The sequence below is a fragment of the Larus michahellis genome, chromosome 11, assembly GCF_964199755.1.
Source record: "Larus michahellis chromosome 11, bLarMic1.1, whole genome shotgun sequence".
NCBI lineage: Eukaryota > Metazoa > Chordata > Aves > Charadriiformes > Laridae > Larus > Larus michahellis.
The window spans coordinates 3902530-3926656 of NC_133906.1; the positions used below are offsets into that span (position 1 = coordinate 3902530).

The 24127-nt window shown below is 55.7% G+C and overlaps 1 protein-coding gene across 1 annotated transcript in view; it reads right to left on the reverse strand.

Moving 5' to 3' along the window:
- FGF18 (fibroblast growth factor 18) overlaps window positions 1-23357 on the reverse strand; it is a 77321-nt gene extending 53964 nt beyond the window's left edge. The window contains exons 1-2 of the mRNA XM_074604317.1: window positions 22791-23357; window positions 22417-22453 (exon numbers count right to left, since the gene is read on the reverse strand). Coding sequence (XP_074460418.1) covers window positions 22417-22453; window positions 22791-22822 — 69 coding nt within the window. The 5' untranslated portion in view covers window positions 22823-23357. The remainder of the gene's footprint in view (window positions 1-22416; window positions 22454-22790) is intronic.
- Window positions 23358-24127: the final 770 nt, after the last annotated feature.

The window sequence follows — 24127 nt, forward strand, 5'->3', positions numbered from 1 at the left end:
CATACATTAAATCTCCCAGGGCAGCGTCAGGCCTTCGTTCTCTCCAAAACACGCAGCCCCTGAGAAACAGGGCTCTCCCTCAGCCAAACTCCCCAGCATCTTCCCGAGATCCCACCAGCTTTCCAAGCCATGCCCCACTGCTCTCCAGCTCCCCTAAAGCAACGCGTCCATCGGGCAGGAGACAACAGCGTTACTGAGCCTGGTATGGAACCAGGAGGAAGGCGGGAGGGAATGCCAAAAAAATGGAACCTGAGAGAGTTGGAGGAAACTAATGTTTTATGGGCCATCAGTCAGTATTTGGCGATTTTCTAGAGAAAGATGATGCCGCCTTCGAGAAACCCAAGCTTCTCTTTTTGATGACGGAGTGAGCCTTCGCCAGAACTGTGAAAACGCACCGTTTGTGAGACGGTGACATTTTAAACTTGTTCCACCTTGGGGAATGGTTGGGTCTGGGGAAGAGCAGGGTTTCAGTCTTGATTAATGACTGTTAAAACCCCAGCCGTATTCATGCGCAAGCCGAGGAAGGGAAGGCGCCTCCAGCCAGCGCCGCCCGCCCGTGCAAAGCCCAGCACGAGAGTGCTGCTGAGGGGCTGCAACACCCCCGTCCTCCACTTCTCCACCTGCGTCTGCACACTCTCACCGAGCCAGAACCAGGTCACGGGCTGCGGCCCCCAGTTCATCATAGAATGGTTTGGGTTGGAAGGGACCATGAAGATCAATCTAGTTCCAGCCCCCCTGCCCTGGGCAGGGACACCTCCCACCAGCCCAGGTTGCTCCAAGCCCCGGCCAGCCTGGCCTTGAACCCCTCCAGGGATGGGGCAGCCACAGCTTCTCTGGGCAACCTGGGCCAGGGGCTCACCGCCCTCACAGCAAACAATTTCTGCCTCAGATCTCATCTAAATCTCCCCTCTTCCAGTTTGAAGCCATGACCCCTCATCCTATCGCTACATGCCCTTGTAAAAAGCCCCTCTCCATCTTTCTTGTAGGCCCCCTTCAGATACTGGAAGGGGCTCTAAGGTCTCCCCAGAGCCTTCTCTTCTCCAGGCTGAACCCCCCCACCCCTCTCAGCCTGTCCTCACAGCAGAGGGGCTCCAGCCCTCGGATCATTAATATAATCACCAGGAGGAACAGCAGCTCAGCAGCCTGCAAGGGGGAGCCCACCCCTATGGCATCCGCCTCCCCAGGAGCCTGTGTCCTGTTGTGGGGCAGCAGCACCCAAGGGGCCAAGACCGGGCCATCTCCCAGCACCAAAAGGCACCTCTTTCTCAGTGGGACCAGTTCCTGCTACCTGCGCTAGCCCAAGCAAACCAACCCCGCGCATCCCAGCTGCAGGGGTACCTGCAGGACACCATCTCTCACCACGAGCTCTTGACAGTTTTGACTCTCCAGAAATACAATTCCCACCTTAATTCTTTCTCTTATTTTCCTCCAGTTGTGATTTATTTTATTTTATTTTTTTTTTAATTCGGGGCTGGTATTATTTTACCGCAGCTATCAATCAGGCAATGAGCGATCAGGGCTTTTTCTTTCTCCCTTTCTTTCTTTGTCTTTCTTTCTTCTTAATGCTTGTTATATCTCTGCTACATACTTCCTCTCCACACAGAAATATCCCTTCAAAGCTTGATATTATTGAGCAGCTTTCAACCATGCCCAGCAGAGCCATGTATTCTCCGCGTTTGTCCGGCCTTTGTTTCTAGGAATGAAATACCAATGGCTGAACAGTGTGACTTCATTTCACTCCTTCATTCCAATACTTGTTCTATTTCTATCCCACTGGGTCAAACTCACCTATTGTGAGACCTCACCGATTTCAATTACATCAGGGATTAATTTGTTCCATTGCGTTGAAGCTGTTAATACAATCCGCGCTGGCTCCAGATGAGAAAAGGCACGGTGGGGACCTCCCTCGCAGGCAGTGTGCTTAGCAGCGGTCTTGATCTTCATTTTTGTTCGGCGGTGGGGTGGGATGGTTTTTTTGTATTTTTTTTTTTCTTCCCTTTGTGCCCCTTTGCCCCTCTTTTCACAATCTTCCCCTTCCTTTCTAAATTGCCCTTATCAGAACTGGGTGGTCCTTCTGACTTCCACGGCGGCTGGCAAAACGTCGCCTTCCAAAGCCGCTGCCCAGGGCTTGCGAGGGAGGTCGGCGCTGGAAGGAAGGTCCGACCCGAAGCCACCAGACGCAGACGCGACTGCTCCAGCTTTGGCACCTCCTCTCCCCCGGGATGATCGCCAAGAGTCGCTGCAGGTCCCCGCAGGTCCCCGCGCGCCCAGCGGGATCTGCAGGTGCTCCGTTCCGCAGCTCCCACCGTTGGCCGAACCTCAGTCGACCGAGGTCTCGAGGGGAAAACCGGGATCCTCCACGGACGCGCCCAGATGCACATTTGCCAAGTAACTCAGGTTGTCCTTTCTGCGGTTCCCAAACTGAGACACGAGACCACGAGAGAGCTTCAAAACGTCCGGCCCTGTGGTCTCGTAGGACATCTGTGACACCAGCTTAAGGCGATCTCGGCAATCCTGACTCAAAGTCGTCGTTTATCCACGTGATGTTTGTCTCAGGAAATAGAGATACCGCTGCAGGGAGACTCAGGGCCCATGTGGGTGCAATGCAGTTTAGCTTTGCTCGAGTGCTACAACTCTGTCCCGCTGCTCTTCCATCGCAAAAAATCCCACCCCATCTTAGTGAAACTATGTTTTTTAGGAAATAGCGTGACGATTCCAGAATAATAAAAACGGGAGATTCAAAAAGATAAGTGGGGGGGGAAAATAGAGCATATTAAAATAAAACCAAAGAAACAGCTCAACAAACCGATTCCTCCCTTGCCTACTGAAATACATTACATTTCCATGGTGGTTTCATGAGGTCGCCTCGGGCTTCCGCGGGGCATCCCTGCGCAGCCCGGGCCGCGGGAAGTTGCCAGGGTCAATGCCGTAGCTGCCCAACTTGCCAGACAGAAAGCGGACAGGCTGGGTTCCAGGGCTCCAAATTTGTTCCCATGTTCCGCACCCAGTTTTCCAAAATGTACAACATTCCCATTTACTACTGCACTAATTTTTTTTTATTTTTTTTTTTTTTTTACTGGAAGAAACATAGAAATAAGCTGAACTCGTGTCACCCAGCTGTTTATTTAGCTCTGCCACCCGCCGTAGGCCTTGGCAGAGCCATGGAGGGACAGGGTGAAGTCCCCGCGTCCCTTCCAGGCGCTTCCCCACCTGCCACCCGCTCCGGTCTCGCCGCCTTTGGTGCCAAGTGTTGCCTGAAGAGCACTGCCGTGTAATGACACGGCGTAGGACCATGGCAACCCAAATCTTGGTGCCAGCAGAAACCCTCGCGCCTGCCCAGGAACGAGACCTCATGGCACGCACGTTGCTCCGGACACGTCCCGCCGTGCAGACACACAACCCATGGAGAGAAGCCAGGAGCGGCTCTGGAGGACGGGCCACACTATAACAGCCTTCACAGCAGCCCTGATCTGCAAAAATAACTGCTGCCACAAGCCTACGCTTTCCAAAATATTCCTCTTCACCGTCAAAATCTCCTACCGTGGTTTCTCCCCAGATGGTTTTGCTCGGGAAGAGCGAAGCTCCCGTCGTTGCCACTTCGCTGCAGTTATTTCTGACACCATCAAGTTCAGTGAGGACAAAACAAACCACAAAACAATTCCCCCCCTTCCCGCCGTGCTTCTAAGGGGTGCACTCTCTGCTCGGGGGGACGTTTCAATATTCATTAATTCCCCACACCAGTGGCAAGGTCCTTCAGGCGTCGCACGGGCCACGCACGACCCAGGGTCCCTGCACGGTCTGTGCTGCTGCCACCGCTCCTCGCCGATAGCGCCAGGACATAAATATCTTTTAGAAGGCGATTCGTGCCCGTGTCCCTCCTCGTGGCACGGGTGTCACGGCAAAGAAAACCGCAGCAAGGCTTTGCAGAACAGCCCCAACCAACCTCGGTGAGATCATGGATCCACAAAGCCAGCAGCTGCATTCGGGGAGCACGGCACGCTACAACTGCCTTCACTACCTTAACAACAACAAAAAAAAAAGTTCATTTTCTTTATGGAGAAAATACTCCTGCTGAAATAAACTGCCCAGATACGCAGGAATTAAAACCATTCAGCCATTCAAGCCGTCACAAGCCGTTGCCCGTTAGTGTTTGTGAGCCGTGGAAACGGGCCTTCAGGAAACAAAAACCTCGAGAGGAAACCATCGAGTCTCTCCAGCCCAAATCACGCCGAGAGCAAACCCGGTCCCGAGGAGGCGGCAGGGCAGCAAACCCGCACAGCGAGCCACCGAGGAGGTCCCTTGTGACGCTGACCCAGCAGCAGCCGCAGCCGACCTGCTCCCCAACAACTTAAAACCCTTTGCCCAAAGCACAGGAGCCCCCCTCACAAGGGCGAGGGGGCTGTCCCTCCCCTGTCCCCGCTCGTCCCCGGCGTGCTGCCGGCCCAGCACACGGTTCGTCCCCATCGCCCTCCGCTCCTCGCCCCGCGTCACACCCGGCTGGAGGAGCCCAGCTCGGCCACGCCGGTTGGGTTCAGCGGAGACCAGGGCAGTCCTGCCAGCGGGGCGCTCCTGGGACAAAAGCTGCAGGCACCCCACTAAAAATACTTACCAGCAATTTGGTTTTTTTCCTCTCCCAACGAGACCTGAGCCCAATTATTGAAAAGCCTGCCAGGTTCAAAGCACTCCCGACCTTTTCTCTTCTTCCCTCCGTCATCGACATCTTCCTCCCAGGGCAGATGCTCCAGCCGCAAGCCCGTTTGGCGCCGGCAGCAGGGCAGAGTGGAAACCCTAAGCCCACCCCCCCCGAGACCAGTCAGGGGATTTCCAAACCCTGGAAAAAGGCAGTCTCGTTCACCCCTAGGACTCACACCACCAGTTTAAAGCGCAGGCCCATCAGGTCCAAGGTGACATCTCCGGCTCTTCTGCTTGATGCCAGCCCAGCTGGGACCTCCACGAAAACAGGAGCAAAAGCGCAAGACATGGGAAACGCAAGCGATCCTTGGGAAAACACCGCTGTCAGAAGGAGACAGAAGATCACCAGAGACCAATCTCCCCATAAAAGCAATAAACATTTGCAGTGGCAGCACCGCAGCAGCGATCCGATGTTTACCCTGGTAGCTCCTTTCATCCCGGTCCCCTGACATCGTCCAAGGAACACAGAGATCCCTGCTCCCACTGCAGAAAAGCAACTCCCTCTAGGGTAAAACATGGCAACTGCCGAGCAGCGCACACGAGTTCAGGGCAGGATTTCCAAAACGCCTTTTCCCATTGCATTTGCAAAGAAAATAGAGATGTGGCTAACAACCACCTCCCCGGACAGTAGCTCCCAAACACTGGTCTCATGTGAAATCCCAGCGGCTTCTCCAAAAGGACGGAGCTGATTCAGCAGGGACGCCTGGAGACCCGATCGAATTATCCCGTGCCACTTCTTTTCCTCTCTGGAAACCTTTTACTAAGTTCCAACTGGTCCTGCTCCTGCTTATTCTGGCAAGACAACACCTAGTGACCCTACGCAGGAAGGGTGCCGAGGGGAAGGGGACCTCCTCAGGTGTCACTGCTCGCTCATGCCATCACTGGGCAGCCTCTACGCAGGGCTGGGATATAAGAAAAATGGTTCGGGATATAAGAAAAATGGCTCGCGGTGTAAGAAAATGGTTGTGACCAAGGACAGGGAGGTTAATCCACCTAACAATAAGTGGAGGCCAATCGGGGGATTTACTGAAATTGCGGGAGTCGTTCCGCTGGGAATGTTTGTGCTGCTGATACCTCACTTCTGCCTCGCGTTCTTTCCCGCTATCCTGCCTCCGTTTTTTTCATGCCTGCTTTCAGGACTGGCTGACGTTAGCTGTGTGAGGCCCAAAATCCCTCCCGTAGCTTGCACCCTCCCCTCCTACATTTAAACTTTGTCTTCTCCATCATTCACCTGAGCATCTTCTTTGCTCCCACCCTCTCCAACGGCACCGCTCCGAAGGGAGACGTTTGCAGGTTCACCGCAAGTGTTATGGAAACTACGGAGACCACCGAAACGTCGCCGGAAACTGGCAAATACGCAGCAGCCTCAACGGTTACGTGTCTCGTGAATACCAGCCTGCTAACATTAGTTATGGAGGGGGGAAAGTCCTGTCTCTCTGGGCACATCTCCCTCTCAGAGTCTAATTACGACACCTGATGGGGATGCCCAGCATGGGGGGAGCCTCTCCGGGCTCTTCATCCTGGCTCTGCCGTAAAGGCCGTGACAGCAGGGCTGGTGTTGCTGGACGTGGCTGACGCATGGCAGCACGACGAGGGGTCGCTGCGGACCTGCCCTTCCCCAGCCGCCGGAGCTTCTCGTGGTCAAAACAGGGAAAGGAGTTGTACATGAAGAAGACCTCTACAAACTTCAAGCTACGCTTCACAGAGACGGTGACTCCTCCTCAGGTCTGAAAACCCCAAAAAATACCAACCACCACTGGGCATTTCCTTTTCTCCTCCCGCTTCCCACTCGTCAGTGATGCTGGGAATATGTAACGACGTATTCTCTGTCCTTGAACTTCACCCACCATATCCGAATGGTCTATCAGACGAGCCCTGGCTTGGGATACTGTTGGAAGAGCCAGGGACACAACACTTCCTTTTTACCAAGCAAAGTACACAGCTGTATCAAAACCCAAAACTCACAGAAAGGGGACAGAGGGGACGCAAGATTCACCCGCCCTGTTCACGCAGGGGTCCAGAGATGCTCGGTGCTGCCACAAGGAAGGCTTAGGTTTGGAAATGACGTTGGAGGGAACCGGGACAACAACAGCACGGCACAATCCGGCAGGAGACCAGCTCCCAGGAACAAGCCACTGGAGCTCTCTGAACCCACTGGGACCTGTTAAAGGCAAAGCCCTGGGGTAACAACAGTGTTGAGGGCGAGCGGTCAGGGTGAAAGGTGAAGCAGGCCAGCAAACGACCTCAAAATAAATGGCAATTTGTGAAGTCACAGCCATGGAGATGAGCACCCCCTTGTCCTTCAAACAGCTTTTCCCCATTTCAGTTGCACGCTTTGCCAACACATTGCTGACGAGTTTCCTTTTCCTCTCCCCAAGTTACCATGACCCAGCACCTGCAATATCAGAGTTGTTCCTGCAAGTTCTCTTCCCATGTACATGAAAAACATCTTGATTTACAACAGTCTTGCAAGCTATTTCTGGAACAGGGCTTTCCAGAGATGATTTTGATCGGTAATTCACTTATTTGAAACATAAGATGCAAGATTTCCTGCGCCTCTGCAAGGGAGATATTTTCTTTTGATCTTGCTTTACGCTTTGCCTGCCTTGCAAAACCTATTTCATGAACTGTAAGGCAGGACGGAGCTCTCTGGATGTCCTCTGAACCCCAAGCACATCACCACGGGAGCCCCGCTGAGGTAGGAGGTGGACAGAACCAATTTCCATTTGAAAATGTGCTACTTACTTACTTCAAATAAATCTTTTCAAATCAGCTCACCTGGGAAGACCCCCTTTTATTTAGCAAAATCCAACTAAAGTCACCATTAACAACAGCCTTTTCTGTTTCCTATCATTTCTCCAGGGTGGCCCTACCTGAAACCATGCCCTGAGCTGCTGCACAGTAACACACCGCCAAGCTTCCAGGAGCGACCAGCAAAGCCCAATTTCACACTGAAAACATCCCCAAAGTAAGACCAAGGTGTTCAAAAACGGCTTAGAAGTTCGCGTTCAGCGAACAAAGCGTATGGCCGGCTCCAAAAGTTTCAAGGGAAAACAGAAGAGATGGGAACCACCTCTGTTTCAGTGTCGGCACCCAAGATGCTCCTCATCAAGCTCGTCTCACAAGCCTGCAGAGAAGCTGCCAGCCCTTTCCACCGTGCCCTGCCAAAGGTGGGCAGCAAACTGAGGACCTACAGGAGCTAAGCGCTGAAGCTGGGCATCCCCCGGCCCCAGCGCAAAGGCATGTTGGAGGAGATGCATCCCCGCACCTCCCAGTTCACTGATGCCCTTCCCAAAACGATGCTCCTGTACCGTCACAGTCCCTGAAGGGGGCCTACAGGAAAGTGGGGAGGGGCTGTTGGCAAGGGCAGGTAGCGACAGGCCGAGGGGCAATGGTTTAAACTAGAGCAGGGCAGGGTTAGATCAGACATGAGGAAGAAGTTCTTTCCACTGAGGGTGGTGAGACACTGGCCCAGGTTGCCCAGAGAGGGGGTGGAGGCCCCATCCCGGAGACATCCAAGGCCAGGCTGGATGAGGCTCTGAGCAACCTGATCTAGTTGAAGATGTCCCTGCTGACTGCAGGGGGGTTGGACTAGACGGCCTTTAGGGGTCCCTTCCAACACAACACATTCTATGATCACTGCTGCTTTCAGCCCGCGGCATGCTGCCATGCACGGTGGCAGAGTCCCCTCGGCTACACGCGGTGACGTGCTGCAAGGCCTCCCGGCAACGAGAAAAATGGCTTTGGAGCAGTAACTGAGGGCTGCCAGCTCGGTACCTGCCAGCACAAGGGTCGAGCATCTATTTGGCGTTCCCGGTTTCCCTTTATAAAAGCCCTGCTGCCACAGCGTCCCCTTCCCGAGGAAGCCGGAGGGTACCGCACCGTTGCCTGCTCCTGACGTGGACATCAATTCTGCTTAAACAAGTCCCCCCCGACGCAAACCCCAGCCTGCTGTCTTGGGCTAACCGGCTCCGCCAGCGTTTTCACTGTGACTTATCAACTCCATGGAGCGCCCACAAAACCCATCAGCCATTCAGAGGGAGCAATAAAAAAAAAAAAAAAAAAAAAATATCCCGGTTGGGTTGGTCCGTAAAGGTTCTTCCTCCACCGCAGCCAGCCATCGCCTCATACCTGCCAACAGCCACAGAACTTCTCCTTCCCCAAAAAGTTCTTTGAAATACATTCCCAAGCCCTATTATCTCTCCCGTTTATACCGCGCTCCTTCCATTATCGAGAAATCTCCGAGTAATTTATAAGCCCACAAGCTCCTGAGCTAACAGGGCAATAAATCACGTTTATATACCCCGTCGCCTACTGTTCGGAGGGACGCGGGGCCGGGCGGCCGCGGGGCTGGGCGAAGGGAGGTGGCAGGGAGCAGCCGCCGCCTCCCCCAAACCCTCCAAACCCTCCACAACTTGTTCGGAGGAGAAGGCAGTTTTGTTCTGCATCAGTCGAACGTTTTTGGTTTTTTTTTTAAGTATCCAGAGAGGATTCCAGCCTGTGTCCTACCTCACCATGTTTTCCCCAACACGAGCACACAGAAGAGGGTGGGGGTTTGGGGTTTTTTGTTTTGTTTTGTTTTGTTTTTCTTTTTACAAAAATCAAACCAAAAGGAGGAGGACGTTTTTGGCGCTTTTCCTCGAGGAAAGAGGTTGCCCATCTAATAATCCCTAACTGGGCAGTGGGTTGTTGGGCTTTCATGTGTGCCTCCGAGCCTCCCCTCGCCGTGCCAGGTCGCTGGTTTGCTTTTCCGCCGAGTTGCAAAACCCCTGAATAACAAGGTCTGTGCGTGGAAGTGCTGACACAAACCTTAACTACAGCATCCTGAACATGATACCAGAAGAAGGACGCTCCCTGTGTGGCCCAGCCTATGGATAAATAAAGCATTTCAGCAGCCAGCGCCGACAGATCATAAACCTCCACGAGCATAAATACCAACAACAACCCAAAAAGATTAGAGGGCTTACGGGCGAGGCAGGCTGGGATGATTTAGAGTTGGGGTGGAAGGGTCATTATTGCTGAATAGGTGGGGGGCAAGCGGGCCAAAGAAATCAATAAACCATTCTGCTCCCAGGGAAGGAAGGGGCCACGCTAATTGTGCAAACACACATTTCCCGTTTGAGGCTTGGAGCTCCCCGGCTCACCCGACAGGGACGGATACAGGGATGGACACAGGGAACTCGCACCGTCTTGCTGAGAAACAAGGGCTTTCGCCCCGAGACAGGTGCCCCAGGAGCTCCATCGCTCACCCAAGCACCTCGCTGGGTGCAACTCCCTGCTGGAGGCAGCTTCAAATGAGCAATGTTCATCTCCAGCTCCGGTGATTTCATATTTTATGAAGTTAATGTATAGTTGGGATAAGGATCTCAGCTGCTTTCAGCATCACCGTCAAGTCAGAGCTTTTCCAGTGCCCGGTTCTAGCACCGTACGGCCAACCAACAGGTCCTGCCAGCACCCGTTATCTTCAAGCACCGAAGACAAGCTTTGGGACCCACTTCACCCCTGATAAAATAAGCACGTTTGCAAGTTGCCAGGCTTGCATCGGAGGTGGAGGTGGCCCCCAAATTAGCCACAACGGATCGCTGCATCCTACGGCGAGGACGGACACAAGGCTTTGCAGCCTGGTTTCCAGGCACACAACGGCTGAGCCGCAGAGTTCAAAGGCGACAAGCCATTCCTCCATCGCCTCTTCTCCTTCCGTCCTCCCCATTCGTAGAACGGTTCGGGTTGGAAGGGACCTTAAAGATCATCTAGTTCCAACACCCCTGCCATTCCCAATTCTTCTACCTTTTACCCCCACTTTCTTTCTAAGGAACTCCCAATTCTTCCACCGTTTTTCCCCACTTTCTTTCTAGGGAACAGAGCAACGGCAGAAGACACCAGCTTTGGAGAGCGAAGCCCATTTGTAAACAGAATAAATATATACTATACAAATAAACAGCTACTTGTACCTAATGGGCCAATGTACCTAAAAGCCCATCGTTGGGACACACCGCAGGAGGTCGGTCAGGGAACCAGCGGACAGTGGTAATGCCGGTTATTCCCAGGAAGAAACCCCAGCTCATGAGCACGTACGGGCGCGAACGGTGACGCTCTGCATTCCCAGCTAACCAGGACCGCGAGCTGATGCTGGTGGTAAAGTACAGGAACCTGCTCTAGTCCCTCTGTGCGAGCCAGTCTCCTCCTCTGCTGCCTTTTCAAAGATATTTAAAGAAAACGCTCTTTACATCAGTTAAAAAAATAGGCCAGGTCATGTCCAGCTTAGTGCCTGCAGTTAACAGAGTTCAACGTTACTTGGGATCTGGAGACTTTTTAAAAATCGGTAATTTCATCTTCCCTCCAGAAATAAATTCCTCCACGGTTTCACTGCGAAAATATTCCTAGGAACGGACAATCCTGCTGCTCGCGTACTAAAGACCGCATACACCAAAAAAAAAAAAAAAAAAATCAGATTAATATTGAGCCTTATCAAAAGTACGGCATAAACCATGTGTTGAATTTAATCCAAACCAAACCGTCGATCTGCCTTCGGGATCAGATATAACAAACATGTGAGCCGAGGGCCAGGAATGAAAAGCCCGGTTTGTTTTCGAATAGCAGATTTGTACCGATCTCTGTTAGCTGCGCTCCCGCGTGGAAATCTTTCCACTGCAAACGCCGGGCAAGTAGGATTTCTTATCTTCCTGCTTTGTTGGGTTAGGGAAAAGTTTCATTTGGCTTGAATTCGTTTAGAACGCAGGTTTCCCATTTTCAGGGAACAATTCTCAACAGTTTTGGAAAAGAAAGCCTTTTTGAAACGTTTTAAGTAGGGGGGAAAAAAGGAAAAGAGGCATTACCATCGCTAAGGCGCCTTCCGAGGTTTGGGGTGCCGCCTCCCCGCGCGGTTCGCGGCTACCGGGGAGAGCCCAACACGCTTCGCTGCAGCCACCACCGGTGGGGAAAAGTGCCGCTGGGGGGAAATTCAGGCCAGCCGCCGGCAAACACGGCGAGGAGACCTTGCGACGTGAAGCTGGAGATTCCCCAACGGCCCCTTTCTTCTGAGCACCGGGATGCTGTGAAGCGCCCCGCCTCGGTCCAGCCACCCCCTGTCCCCCTGCGCTCTTGAGCATCCTTTTTGGCGAGGGGACCTGCCGGGGCGGGCCAGAGCCCCACGGGCACCCGGCACACAAACGGTGCCAGTAAAAGAGTACAAACTCTTTTATGTTATTAAGAGTACATGCTTCATTTATTTAAATTTAAATGTATTAAAATTTAATATAGCAGCCTTCCAGTGCCTAAAGGGGGTCTACAGGAAAGCTGGGGAGGGACTCTGGATCAAGGAGTGTAATGATAGGACGAGGGGGGAATGGTTTTAAACTGGAAGAGGGGAGATTGAGATGAGATGTGAGGCAGAAATTGTTTGCTGTGAGGGCGGTGAGCCCCTGGCCCAGGTTGCCCAGAGAAGCTGTGGCTGCCCCATCCCTGGAGGGGTTCAAGGCCAGGCTGGACGGGGCTTGGAGCACCCTGGGCTGGTGGGAGGTGTCCCTGCCCAGGGCAGGGGGGCTGGAACTAGATTGATCTTCATGGTCCCTTCCAACCCAAACCATTCTGTGATACAATTCCCAATTTATTGGTCTGGGAATGCCTACAGGGCCCCACCGCCCGGGCCCGGGACCGGGCTGAGAGCGCAGCTTTGCCAGCCCAGCCTTGCTGGCCCAGTCTCGGAGTTAACCCAGGTTTTCTTCAGAAGTGAACACCCCCCCGCCCCCAACTCAACCTGCTGTTCCTCAGCTCCTCGGCACGCAAGGGCGATGGCGCACGCTGGGGAAATGGGGCGCCCGGAGAGAAATGCAAACTGCGCGAACAAATTCCCTTTCCTCGTTTGCTACATTCCAGCGGCAATTAAATCCCTGTTACCTACTCCCTCAACACAAACGGCACAAAAGCAAGCCCTCTGCCTCCCTGGCAGACCATTCCCATCTATTTGCTCCCTCTCCAAACCGGCGAGCGCAGCCGGAGGCTCCGCCGCAACGCTCACGCCATTGGGGTCAGGAGTAAGGACGATGCTCTCGGGGATCATCCCAGTCCCATCCCTGACCCTACCAGTGCTTTGGTGGCTCAGCTGCACCTACACAGGTCTGGGGAGGTGGGGGGGAAGGGGGGACGGACAGATGGACATGACAATCCCAGCAAAGGACTGGAAGAGGCACCCCATCGCCGCGTCCACATCTGCAGGCATCTTCACATCTCTAAGCATTCAGCCCTGCCATCTAGCTACCGATTTTGCCACAAATCGGTCAGGTTTGGCGGGGGAGAACTCAGAAGAATTCTCTTGTAGGGGCCGAGATCATGCTATTAATACAAATAAAGTAAAATCCACAAAATAAATACCCCGTATAACTCCGTGCCTGCCGGGCTGAGCCGCCCTCGCTCCTCCCTCCCAACCTGGACAGACCAGCTTTGCTCCTCCTTGAAAACCCCCACGGAGAAACGCACCCGCTCGGACTTTCACATCTAATTTTAGGTGAAGTTTGTAGTTTGCCTGTTCCCCAGGACAGAAAATGCCACGCGTCCGCGGCATCACGCGTTATTCCTGGAAAAGGCCCCAGCAACCAGAGCTGCTGGTTTTTCTATTGATTGCTGGGGGGGGGGGGGGGGGCTGTTTGCTATTCCGATCTCAGCTGGTCGGAAGTCTCCCCAATCACCGCAAGGTCGCGACCACGGGGTCAGAAACCTGCACGACATACATCATAATTTATTTTACAGATAATCAATACCGCACTGCGCCGTGCGGTCTTACAGTACAGCCTCACGCGGAGGGAAACTGATGCGACTCCTCCAGGACGGGCACCTTAAGGCCCGGCAGCTGAAGGGGGGCAAAACCAGCTTTCAGGTGGGAATCAGGGCTGGAAGCAGAGCACGCACCCCACTCGCTGTTGGTTTGTACGTTCGTATCACTGCGTCAAAATTCTGCCCGTGGTTCGAACGCAACTTGGGAAAATAAATATTAGTAACTGGTCAGGTTTATATCTGATAAGTTTGATGGGAGAAGCCCCGGGAGCGGCACGGCCGGCGGATCGCCCAGGGCTCGGAGGGAAGGAGGTGACCCCAGTCCCCACCTGCGGGTGAGGGAAACCCCTGCGACCTGCGGACCAGCCCCCGCTTCGCAGGGATTCGCAGCACCAGAAGAGCAGCAAAACGCCCTTCCATCAATAGCCGCCCTTCATCCCATTTTCTAATTTATATCCCCGGGGCTTCACCCCCCGCCAGCCGTGCCCAGGGTCACCCGGCGCGCGCGCTGCGAGCCCAGGGATTTACCAGGCTCTCCGCCGCTCCCGGCTTTTTCTTTTTCCTTTTTTTTTTTTTTTTTGTTTTTTCCTGTTCTTTCTGGATTTCTGCAGAAGAGTAGCTCAGGGTAGTCCAAAAGATACAACAGCTTTTTTAACAAGCTGTCCTTAAAAATGATGCCAAAGACGGTATCTTAGCAGGAAAGAAAGGGATTTGAAACACGCAGCAGGAGAAAAGGGAACTGGGAGGAATAAGGAGTGCTGGAAATAATACCTTGTAGGAAAAGCAAGCCGTTATTAATTAATCGCTGCATTCTGGTATTTGCATCCATGCAGCGTGCAGTTCCCTGGGACCTTCACCACGGTTTCGCATCCATCAATCGCAACGTGATTTGGATGATAAAAGACGAACAGAGGAAACACGGGGCACAGCCTGCCCCGCACCACCCTGCCTCCACTCGGTGCTGCCCCCACCCCCGTTGTTTGCAGGATCGGGCCCCTCAGCCTGGCCACCGCCTGGGGTGCTCGGCGAGCCCCGGCACCCCCCGCCTGCCCCAGCGAAGCCGGGAGAGCAAGGCTTCGCCTTCCAACCTTCCATCTCGGCGTGGGGCTCTGCCCCATCTCCCGGCCAGGCGGCGGGGAGCCGGACCTGCCGGACAATTCCCCACCACCCGCTTTTTATCCCGTTTCAACCTGCCCCCCCGGCACGGGCTGCGATGACCCACCACCGCAGGCTCAGACCTTGCCCCGTGCCTCCAAAGCAACGCTCCCTCCAGCCGGCATCGCCAGCTGGCCCGACGGACACGCGCTCGGCTGCAGCCATGGAGCAGGAGCAGCAGGGCAGCGAGACGGGAGGATGCTCTTAGACCCTCTTATTGCACTCCCAGGTCAACACGCTGAAGGCATTTCCGATTTCCCAGCAGCACGGCTCCTTTTCCACTGGCCGCAGCAAAAATAAAGCGGATAACCTCACGAAAAAGCAAATGCGTGCCGCGAGCGGGGCGTAAGTGGAGTTTGGTGCTGTACCGGGGGAGGATGGTCTGTCGCTACGTGGAAAACTCATGGAAATACAGCTGTTCTTGCGGGCAAAACGGGCAGGGAGGTGTGGAAGCCCAGCCCCGTGTCGAAGGGAGCCGGGTAGCCCAGTGCCGGGGCCACGAGCCCCGCAGCCTGGTCCTGGCCAAGCCGGGAAGATTGGCACGTCGGCTCCCACCCACCGCAGCCCCCGGCGCGGCGAGGAGCTCGCACAAAGGGAAACACGCAGACCATGACAGGGTAAGCCTCCTCCTTCCCCTCTCTCTTCCCCTTTCTTTCTCTTCATGCTATGGCGAGGCTGCTGAATGCCGATAGGAAAATACTTTGGCAGAGCCAGACAGTCTTTTCTATTTTGGTTTTCGTTTTTGGTTGGGTTTTTCTGTTGGTGTTTTTTTTTTTTTTTTTTCCTTATTTTCCCTGCAGCTGCTTCGCTGGATGCCTAATCCTCCACGGACATCTGGAGAGGGAGCAGGACGCAGGAGCGCCGCGCCAGGTAGGCAGCGCAACGCGCAGCTCCGCGTAACTTCTGGTTGTACCTGCTGTTACGGCACAGCGGGCGGGCGAACAGAACACAAAAACCCAGGGGAAGACAGACAGCCAAAAAAAAAAAAAAAATTAATAAGGTTCGGACCTGTCGGGGCCACAGATTCCCAGGCGGAAGCACCCCTCAGCCTCAGCAGCAGAGCATGAGAAGGTCGCGCTTTGCAGCCGAACATCGCTCTCCGAAGCATCCTGGGGGCTGGCGGCTGCCGTCCCCCTGGGGGCCGCGCGCTGGGCTGATGGCAGGAGGGTATTTAGGTGCCTCCCTGCGCCCAAGGCTTGGCGTGACCTACCCCAGCCCTCCGCAGAGACCCCAGGCAAGGCCCTGGCAGCGGGTATCCATCCTCACAAACCCCCGCCCAGGCACCAAGAGCAGCCGCTCCTTTATTTCCCCCCCTCCCCTTTTTAAATCACGCTGTTCCCTGAACACATTTTTTCACCTGCTGTTATCACAACTGATACCTAAACTGTCCGTATCTGGGGAAAATCAAAGCCAAAGCAGCAATTGCTCAGCGAGGGCTGGAGGCAGGAGAGGAGAGCGCGCGGCAGGGGTTTTCCCAGCTCCTAAGGAAAGGAAGAGACCCATAAAAATACTCCCAAGGATCCAGGAAGTAGCTTTATAGATCCAGAAAAACGATTTTCAACCCCAGGGGAGTCTTTCTCTTGAGCTCAGCCTCCCGCAGAGGAGGGAGATATCCGCTCCCCCGGCTGACCAGCTTGGCGCTATCGGCTTACAGCAAAATCAAATATTCCGAGCGGCCACCTGAGTCCCCCCTGACGCTGCTCATCCGACCTGAGCCCCCAGAAGGCCTCGGCAGTCACCCCCGCGCCCCCCCTCGCCACGTCCCAAACGCACCCGCAGGGCTTGGGAAGCATCACCCTTTGCCTATTCCACCCTTTTCTCTCCCGCCTCGGAATGCTACGGGCCGAGCTGCTCTACGAGCAGAAAACGAGCGGGGTTTGAGCGGGCATCCCTCTTCTGAAACCCAGCACTGCTCCAAGCCCAGCAGCCATCGCCTCTGCCCAGTCTTGGATGTGCCGGGTGCAATAAGGAAAGCAAAATAAATAGACGTTAAATATAACCGCCACGATGCGCCCAGCTGTCTCCAACCGGGGAAAATCGGAACCCCGCACCGACAGCGCCCTGCTACGCGCTCTCCTCAACAACACCCGAGTCCTCCTCTGTTTCTCCAAAGCATCTCGCACCTCTCTAGAGCTCTGAGAAGGCAAACTGCAGGACGCGCGGGTGTGCGGCTCGACGCCTCCGAGCAGCCGCTCCGCTTCGCTGCCCGTTGCCACAACACGCCCGGAAAACGCCAAGCCCCCACGTGCCGAAGGAAGTTCACGTTTGTTTCTGCCTCGCTGGGATGGGAATCTCGAAACCAGCCTTGTCCTTGCGAAGCTTCCCGCGAAACGTGTGTTTGGGGAGGGTCTCCTGGCAGAGGACCTGCCCCAGCACGCTGCAGGCGGTGGGAAGCAAAAGCAGCGTGTAACTGGGGGGGCCGCGGGCTGCCTACCCCCATCTCTGTAGGAGCAAGACCCACATCTGCACTCACCCCGTGCTGATCTCAGTTTCTCGCCTCCCGTGGGAGAACCAGGGCCCGCATCGGGACAAGTGCCAGGACACCGCCACTCAGTGGGGTCAGGCTTCCCCGATCCAGCCCAGGCAACCGCCCCGAGGTCTCTCCTCTTCTCCATGGCCCAAGGTGTCTCCTCTTCCTCCACACCCCAAGGTCTCTCCTCTCCCTCCACCAGCCTGAGCTCTCCGGAGGCCGGGAGGCAGGAGCAGGGCGCGAGGGGCAGCTTCAGGACACAACACTTCACAGACGGGTGCAATGAGTCAGCCGGAGGGGAATAAAAATCCCTCGTGGCAAAGCGGCGTGGTGGTTTCCTGGAGAGCAAGGGGGTTTTGAACAGGAGCAAACGATGTCATACATGACCAAACCCTGCCTCTGCGGGTCACAGGCCAGCGGAGCCGCAGGAGCAGGCACTGCATCCACTGCCACAGTCCCGCAGCGTCACAGACCCGGAGCCATGGACCATCTCATCAGCTCCAGCCCGTGATGGGGTCATGCACTTCCTCAGCATCGCTGAGCTCCTCCTCTTCTAATTAAATCAAGCTTTGCAGTTTCTCTTATCTTCTCAGGGCCTAATAATTAAGTGGGCTGCGACCAGAAAAATCAACAGAAAAACTTCTCGGCCTTTCCCAGACCACCCTTGCCCTATTTTGTCCTTCACAGCGTCGCTTCTACAACCTGCACAGGCGCAGGGCGGGTACTGCGGCACGGCAGGAACCACAGCAAGACAAGGTTGGAAAGCGGAACTCAGGTCAGAGGTTTTCATGGAGGAGGTTCTTCATCTGAGGAGGTGCGGACACCCTGGCAGAGCGGGAGGCAGGTGCCGGCATGGGGACGCTGCGCCGAGGACTGGGTGGTCCTGGGTCCAGGCGGAGCAGAGATGACAAGCACGGGATTTCCCAGGTCTTGGCAGGCGGGGCTTCGCCGCGAGGAGCGGGAACGGTTCGATGCGTCAAAGAAGCACCTGCCCCATGCCACAGCGTGGGCTTCACGAGCGACGCAGCGATGCCCGAGTCCCAGGGCCTCCATCCCTGGCAGCACAGGCCGCCTCGGCCACCATCTCAAGACAGATGCTCCTGCCACCCAAGGAAGGCGAACATGAGAATAACCCTGCTGGGGCTGCGTCGCCCAGCACCCTGCCTTCGGTGCCGGCCACCGGCGCTGTGCCAGGAGGGCGAGGGCAGGGCGAGCAGGGACCACAGAAGGGGCGGCCAGGAGCCCCGTGGCAAAGCCAGCCGGGGCGGGCTGTGACAAAGACCACGCTCTGGCTTGTCCCCAACGGTGTCCCCGGTGCCGTGCGGTGGCACTGGCGTCCGAGCCCCCCTCCCGGGGGGAGGACGGCTGGGGAGGAGCAGACGGGGAGAGGGGAGGGAGCCGCTCGGCAAGGCTCACGCCTCCGCCATGTGCTGCGCGCAGCCTCGCCAGACCGCAGGATCTGGCTCACTGAACGCATGGAAGAAGCAACACTTCTCTGTGTCTCACTTTACAAAGCCCCAAACAATAACTGTCTGTCGCTGCACAGGAGCTTTGGAGAAACAGAAGTTGCTATTGGCATGGCGCGCGGCGGCCTTCCCCTTACACAACACCAGCAGATGTGAAAATAGCCCGGTGCTGCCTCGCGCGCTCCTCTGACCTCCTGTTTGCTTCTGGATCAGCTTCCAAAGCTGGATCTTAACCTACAAGAGCCATAGAAGCAAAGGATTTGGCCCTATCGGGGACCTCTTCATAATCTAAGGCAGACGCGCTCCACGCAGAACACGCCAAGGTTTGGCAGGGCAGGGGAGAGGCTGAGGCAGCACCAGCCCCGGCCCCGGGGCCGCCCGCGCCGGCATCGCCCCACGCTCCGGCTGAGGGTGCGCTGGAGTTGGCCCAGGGACAGAAGAGCTGGAAGCTCTTGCAAACCAGGGCAGCACCCAAAACCTCACATCCTACCGCTCAGCCTACACCGACGCCACCTCCAGCCCCCACCTGCCCCACGGAGGGGGACCTCCGAGCTCCTGAGGTCCCACGTCCCAGAGCCCGATGTCCTAAGGGCTACCAGGGCTGGCACAGCATGGGAGATCCCTTCCATCCATGCAAGGTGCTCCCGGGGTTTCTCATCCACGTGAAGAGCAAGGACTGACTCCAAACCCAAAACCGGTCCAGGACATACAGAGGGAAAAAGCACGTGGAGGGCAAATTTCTCCTGGAAGGGTGAAAAGGCAGCGGAAGAATTAAACCGAAGGACGCTAAAGATAAGCAATAAAGGGAGAGTTTAGTAACCAGAAGTGAAAGGACATCTCCAAGAACAACCTGCATAAATAAATTAATCTCTCCAGTGCCCCCAAGGATATCCAGTGTCCCTGCTGCCTTCGGGACTGCGCCAACCCCAAGCAGCAGAGGAACTTCCCGAGCTGCAGGAGAAGAAAACAAGGCAGAGACATTGCTGTCACTTGGGAAGGGGCCACAGAACGAGCTGTCCTCCTCGCAAGGCACGGGGCTGCTCCCACAGCCATGCCGGCGCGCACCCATCGCCCGCCTTCCAGCAGCTCTCCCCTGTGACCCACCACACACCACTCCCTGTGGGAATGTCACCTGACGGCAAAGCCCCGGAGGAGTTAGACTCAGCCGGGAGTCTAAACCCTGCTCCCAAAAAACCCCCATCCCTCCGACCACCCCACGGTCCGGGCTAGGGAACACCTCGCCGGTGCTGCCCCAACCCACCCACGGGTGATGCTACACCCGACGGCATCACCTACGGGCTCGGCGCCACCGAGAAAGCCTTTATCCACAGCTGAGCCACCGCAGCGCCTGACCGCAGGCAGCTGGCGCGGCAACCCGTCCCAGCCTCCGCACACGAGTAACTAACGTAAGATACAGAATACCCGAGCCGTGGTATTTTGCCCCGAAATACCTCCATCCCCAAAGCAGGCTGGAGGGATTTCTACCTTTGCGCGCAGAGCCGCGGGGTGAACGGGCAGCGGCAGAGGAGCGTAATGCTAAGACCAACACGCGGGACAAGCCGCTGGTCGCGGCTTGCGCAGGAGGGCGAAAGGCGGCCTTAGAATATAATCCATTTCAGGCGCTCTTAAATCTCCCCAATACAACGCAGAGCCCTTTAAGCAAGACTAAACAACTTCCTTTAGCCTAAATAAATATTAAACCTAAGTGATGCATTAATTTACTCCAGTTCACCAAAGGCTAACTCCTACCCAAACTGATCATTATAAAAGAAATCCTATAATCCCTTGCTCCCATTCAGGCTCAAAACATGTAATCCCGTGAATAAATCCAGCAAGAAAGTGTAACAAAACGGGCAATAAAAACTTACGGCATTCACATCTTTTCATCTACCATTAATACTGTAAACACTCACTCGAAGGCCCTTGAGTATGACTAATCTAATGTTTTGGCTCCCAACGCTAATCGCCGAAAGAGCTCGCCTCTCGCCGTAACACCCAGCGAGACCCCGCCGCCCCCCCACCCCCCCCCCCCACCCCAGCGGGGGCCCAGGACACCCCCCAGCGCCCAGCCCCACCAAACCCCCGCCTCAAATCCCGCAAAACGCTGCGAAACCAGGGCGAAAAGGGAGCAAGTATGGTTCTAATAGCGCCGGAGCGCAGAGATTTTATTCCTCCCCCCCCCCCTTTTTTTTTTTTTTATTATTTTATTGCTTTGGAAGCCTGCGAGCTCCAACTGTATAAATGCCAATAACTTCCCAAGTTTTAAGGCTGCTGAAGTAAGAGATCAGATTTTAGCAAGTGCTTTCCAGGCAGCCGGCCAAACTTTTTCTGATTCACTAAAAGCACCAAAGGGGGGGGGGGGGGGGGAGGGGGGGGGAGAGGGAGGGGGCCGGAGGGCTGATTAACTTCAGTTACCGCACAAGCGCAAAAAAAGAAAAAAAAAAATAAAAATAAGGAAAAGTCTCCCCGCTGCAAAGGGTGCCGTCGCTGCGAGCTCTGAGCTCTGCGCAGCCTGTTATTCCTGGGGCTTGGGGAAGTTAAAAAAAAAAAAAAAAACCAAAAAAAAAAAAAAAAAGAAAAAAAGAAGAAAAACAGCACACCACACACACAACGCACCGGAGAAATACGGCAAACGCCTCCCAACCGCAGGGTGATTTACAGCTGCGGATCCTCTCCCGATGAGGAGGCTGCTCCGCCGAGGGGAGGCTCTGCTGGTGTTAGGTTCAAGACGGGGTTTTCAGAAGGGATGAGATAAAAAAACGTGAATTTTTTGAGGGGGTGGGGGAGGAGGGGACGGGGCTGGTTGGGGTTTTAGCTTGGCCGCAGGGATGGAGCCCCCTCCCGTGCTGCGGCCGAGCTCATCCAGGACCGTCCCTCGCTGCCATCGGGTATCTGCGAGAGGACGAGCAGGTGCAACCCCATCCCCGGCACCCCTGCAGGGACAAGGGGGTGGCACCCGTGGCCCCCGGCCCCAGCAGGACGGAGCCACCGAGGCAGCGGCACCTGCTCTGCCCGGCCTCGCAGGTGGGTCCCGCTGCGGGATGGATGCCCAGCTAAAACCCCCATGCCGGGGAGGCGCGGGGCTGTCGCGGGGGGCAGCGGGCACCCCGTCGTCCCCCCACCCCACCCTAGCCGCCGTCCCCGTCCCGCGGGCGCCTGGGCTGCAGCAGAGCCTCGCCGCTCAGGGTGTTCCTCCAACGGCTTCATTCCTGCCGAGGCAGGATCAAAGGCAGGATCTGACTTGGACGGCTTTCTACTGAATAATGGGGAGGGAGCAGGCAGCCTCCTTCTCCTGGCTAGGAAAACGCGTGTTTTTCAAAGTATCAGTTTTTGGGAGCAAGTTCCCTAGGAGGGGAATAAAAAAAAAAAATAATATATATATCTAATAAGGAGGAAAAAAAAAAATAATGAGGAGGGCGAGCAGGAGAGCGCCTGCTCTTCCAAGGCAAGTGCATCAATCAACATTGTGCGAGGAGGGGAGTCCAGCACTCCCTCTCACATCATTAGCCAGGCTAATGCACTCCAGAGGATCCCGCTACGGCAGGGCAGGCTACCGGCGCACCCAGCCCGCAGCGGGCGGCCGCCCAGCCGCCGCACCAGCGGGCACCCAAAAGCAGCTGGGCGAGAGGGGCAGCCCCTTTCGCAGGGCCACTGACACACACTCCAGCATCTGGCGCAGGGATCGGTTTTAATACGGCTATAAAAACTAGAGGGGGGGGGGGGGGGGGAGGAAAAAAAAAAAAAAAAGAAAAAAAAGAAAAGTGAAAGCCCTAGCCAAAACTGCCTGGCACTCCGAGAGGTCAGCACGCCGCCTTTGTTTCTATTTTACAACCAAAAGCGTAAGAGGACAGAAAGGACACGTACCTGTACCTGAAAGCACAGCAGCAGGAAATGTAAACATCTGGAGAGGAGAAAAAAAAAAAAGCAACAAAAGATCAAATGATGCGGTAAAATGGTTAAAGTTGAAATTTTTATTATTATTATTTATTATTTTTTTTGCGCTTTGTTTTTGTTTGCAATTTTTTAAAGGGCGCAGAGCGATGCTCTGCTTATAAAAAGGCTCGGGGGGTCCCGATTAACCACCTGGTTGCGAGGAAAACGCAACCGGAGCCTCCAAAATGAAAGTTTAAAAAAAAAAAAAAAAACCAAAAAAAAAAAACCACACCACAATTTAAAAAAAAAAAAAAAAACACGTTAAAAAAATAATAAAAAAAAAAAAATAATGCCATAATCCTTACAGGCAAGTGCAGGCTGAGAGCAGTGAATACATCGCTGGGCGAGGAGAGGGGGGAGGTCAGTGGCTTCGGGCTAGCGGAGTGCAGTCCCCCACCGCCGCCCTGACATGGGAGCGATCCGGCCGCCGGGCTCCGCTCCGCTCCGCGCCGCCCCGCGCTGCTCCGCGCCGCCGAGAAGTTGTGGTACCGCCCGCTTTGCCTCCTCCGAGTGACTCGCTTCGGCATCAGCTCTCCTCTCCCCCTGTCTCTCCTCCTCCTCCTCCTCTTCCCTCTCTCTCTCTCTCTCTCTCTCTCCGCCTTTGGGGGGGATGAAGGTGCTTATTGTCAGTAACTTCCGATCATCAGCAAGTGCCCCCCCGCCGCCCCCCCGAGGCGGATGAAGGCTCTCGGCGGCCCCGCGCCCCGCTCCGCGCCGGCGGCATGGCGATGCGCGGGCGATGCGCGGAGCGGGAGGCGGGACCCGCCCGGGCGGCCCCCGCGGGGCTGGCACCGCCTGCGCGGATGGGGCAGCACCGCCTGCGCGGCCCGGACGGCAAAGCGTTTAAATTTTAAAAAAAAAAAAAAAATAAGGAAAAAAAATAAAATAAATTTTTAAAAAAGGAAAAGGGGGGGGGGGGGGCGGGGACGGACAGCGCGCTGCTCCAACCCCTCCCCGCCCCGACGGAGCGGGCTGTGCCGCTGCTCGCCCCGAAGGCGAGGGGAAAAACACACACACACACAGCCCCCCCCCCCCCCCCCGCCGCCAGACCCACCGCTCCGCTCCGCGCTCCCCCGCGGTACCCTTACCTCCGAGCGCGCAGCAGCGCGTCCCCTCGCCCGAGCGGGAGGGCGAGCGGCAGCGGGGTCCCGCCGGCCCCACCGCGGCTCCCCCCCCACCGCCCGGTGGGGCAGGGCAGGGCATGGCGGCGGCCGGCCGGGCCCATCGCCCCCCGGCCCCGCGGCGGCGGCGGGACAGCGGCCCCGGGGCCGGGGTCCGGGCTTTGCGCGGCCGGCGCTGCCCGCCCGCATGGACACGCTTCGCCTGCCCTCCAGCGGCCGCGCCGCCGCAGCGCTCCCGCAGCGCCCGACCGCTTCCCCCCGCTCCTCACCCCTTCTTGGGGTTGGTTTTTTTACTAAGGTAAAGGGGAAAAAAAAAAAAAAAAGAAAAAAAAAAAGAAAAAAGAAAAAATCCCCACGCCGAGAGCGTGCGGTAACTCTGGCCCCGTTCTCTCAAAGCTGGTTTGTAGCAGACAAAACGCCAGGAACTGTTAACCTCCGCGCACAGCCTAACCCTCCGAAGAGAGCCGAGCGTCAGTTAACACCTTATTAAGTGAGAACGTAACCATAGCTCGTAACTAGCA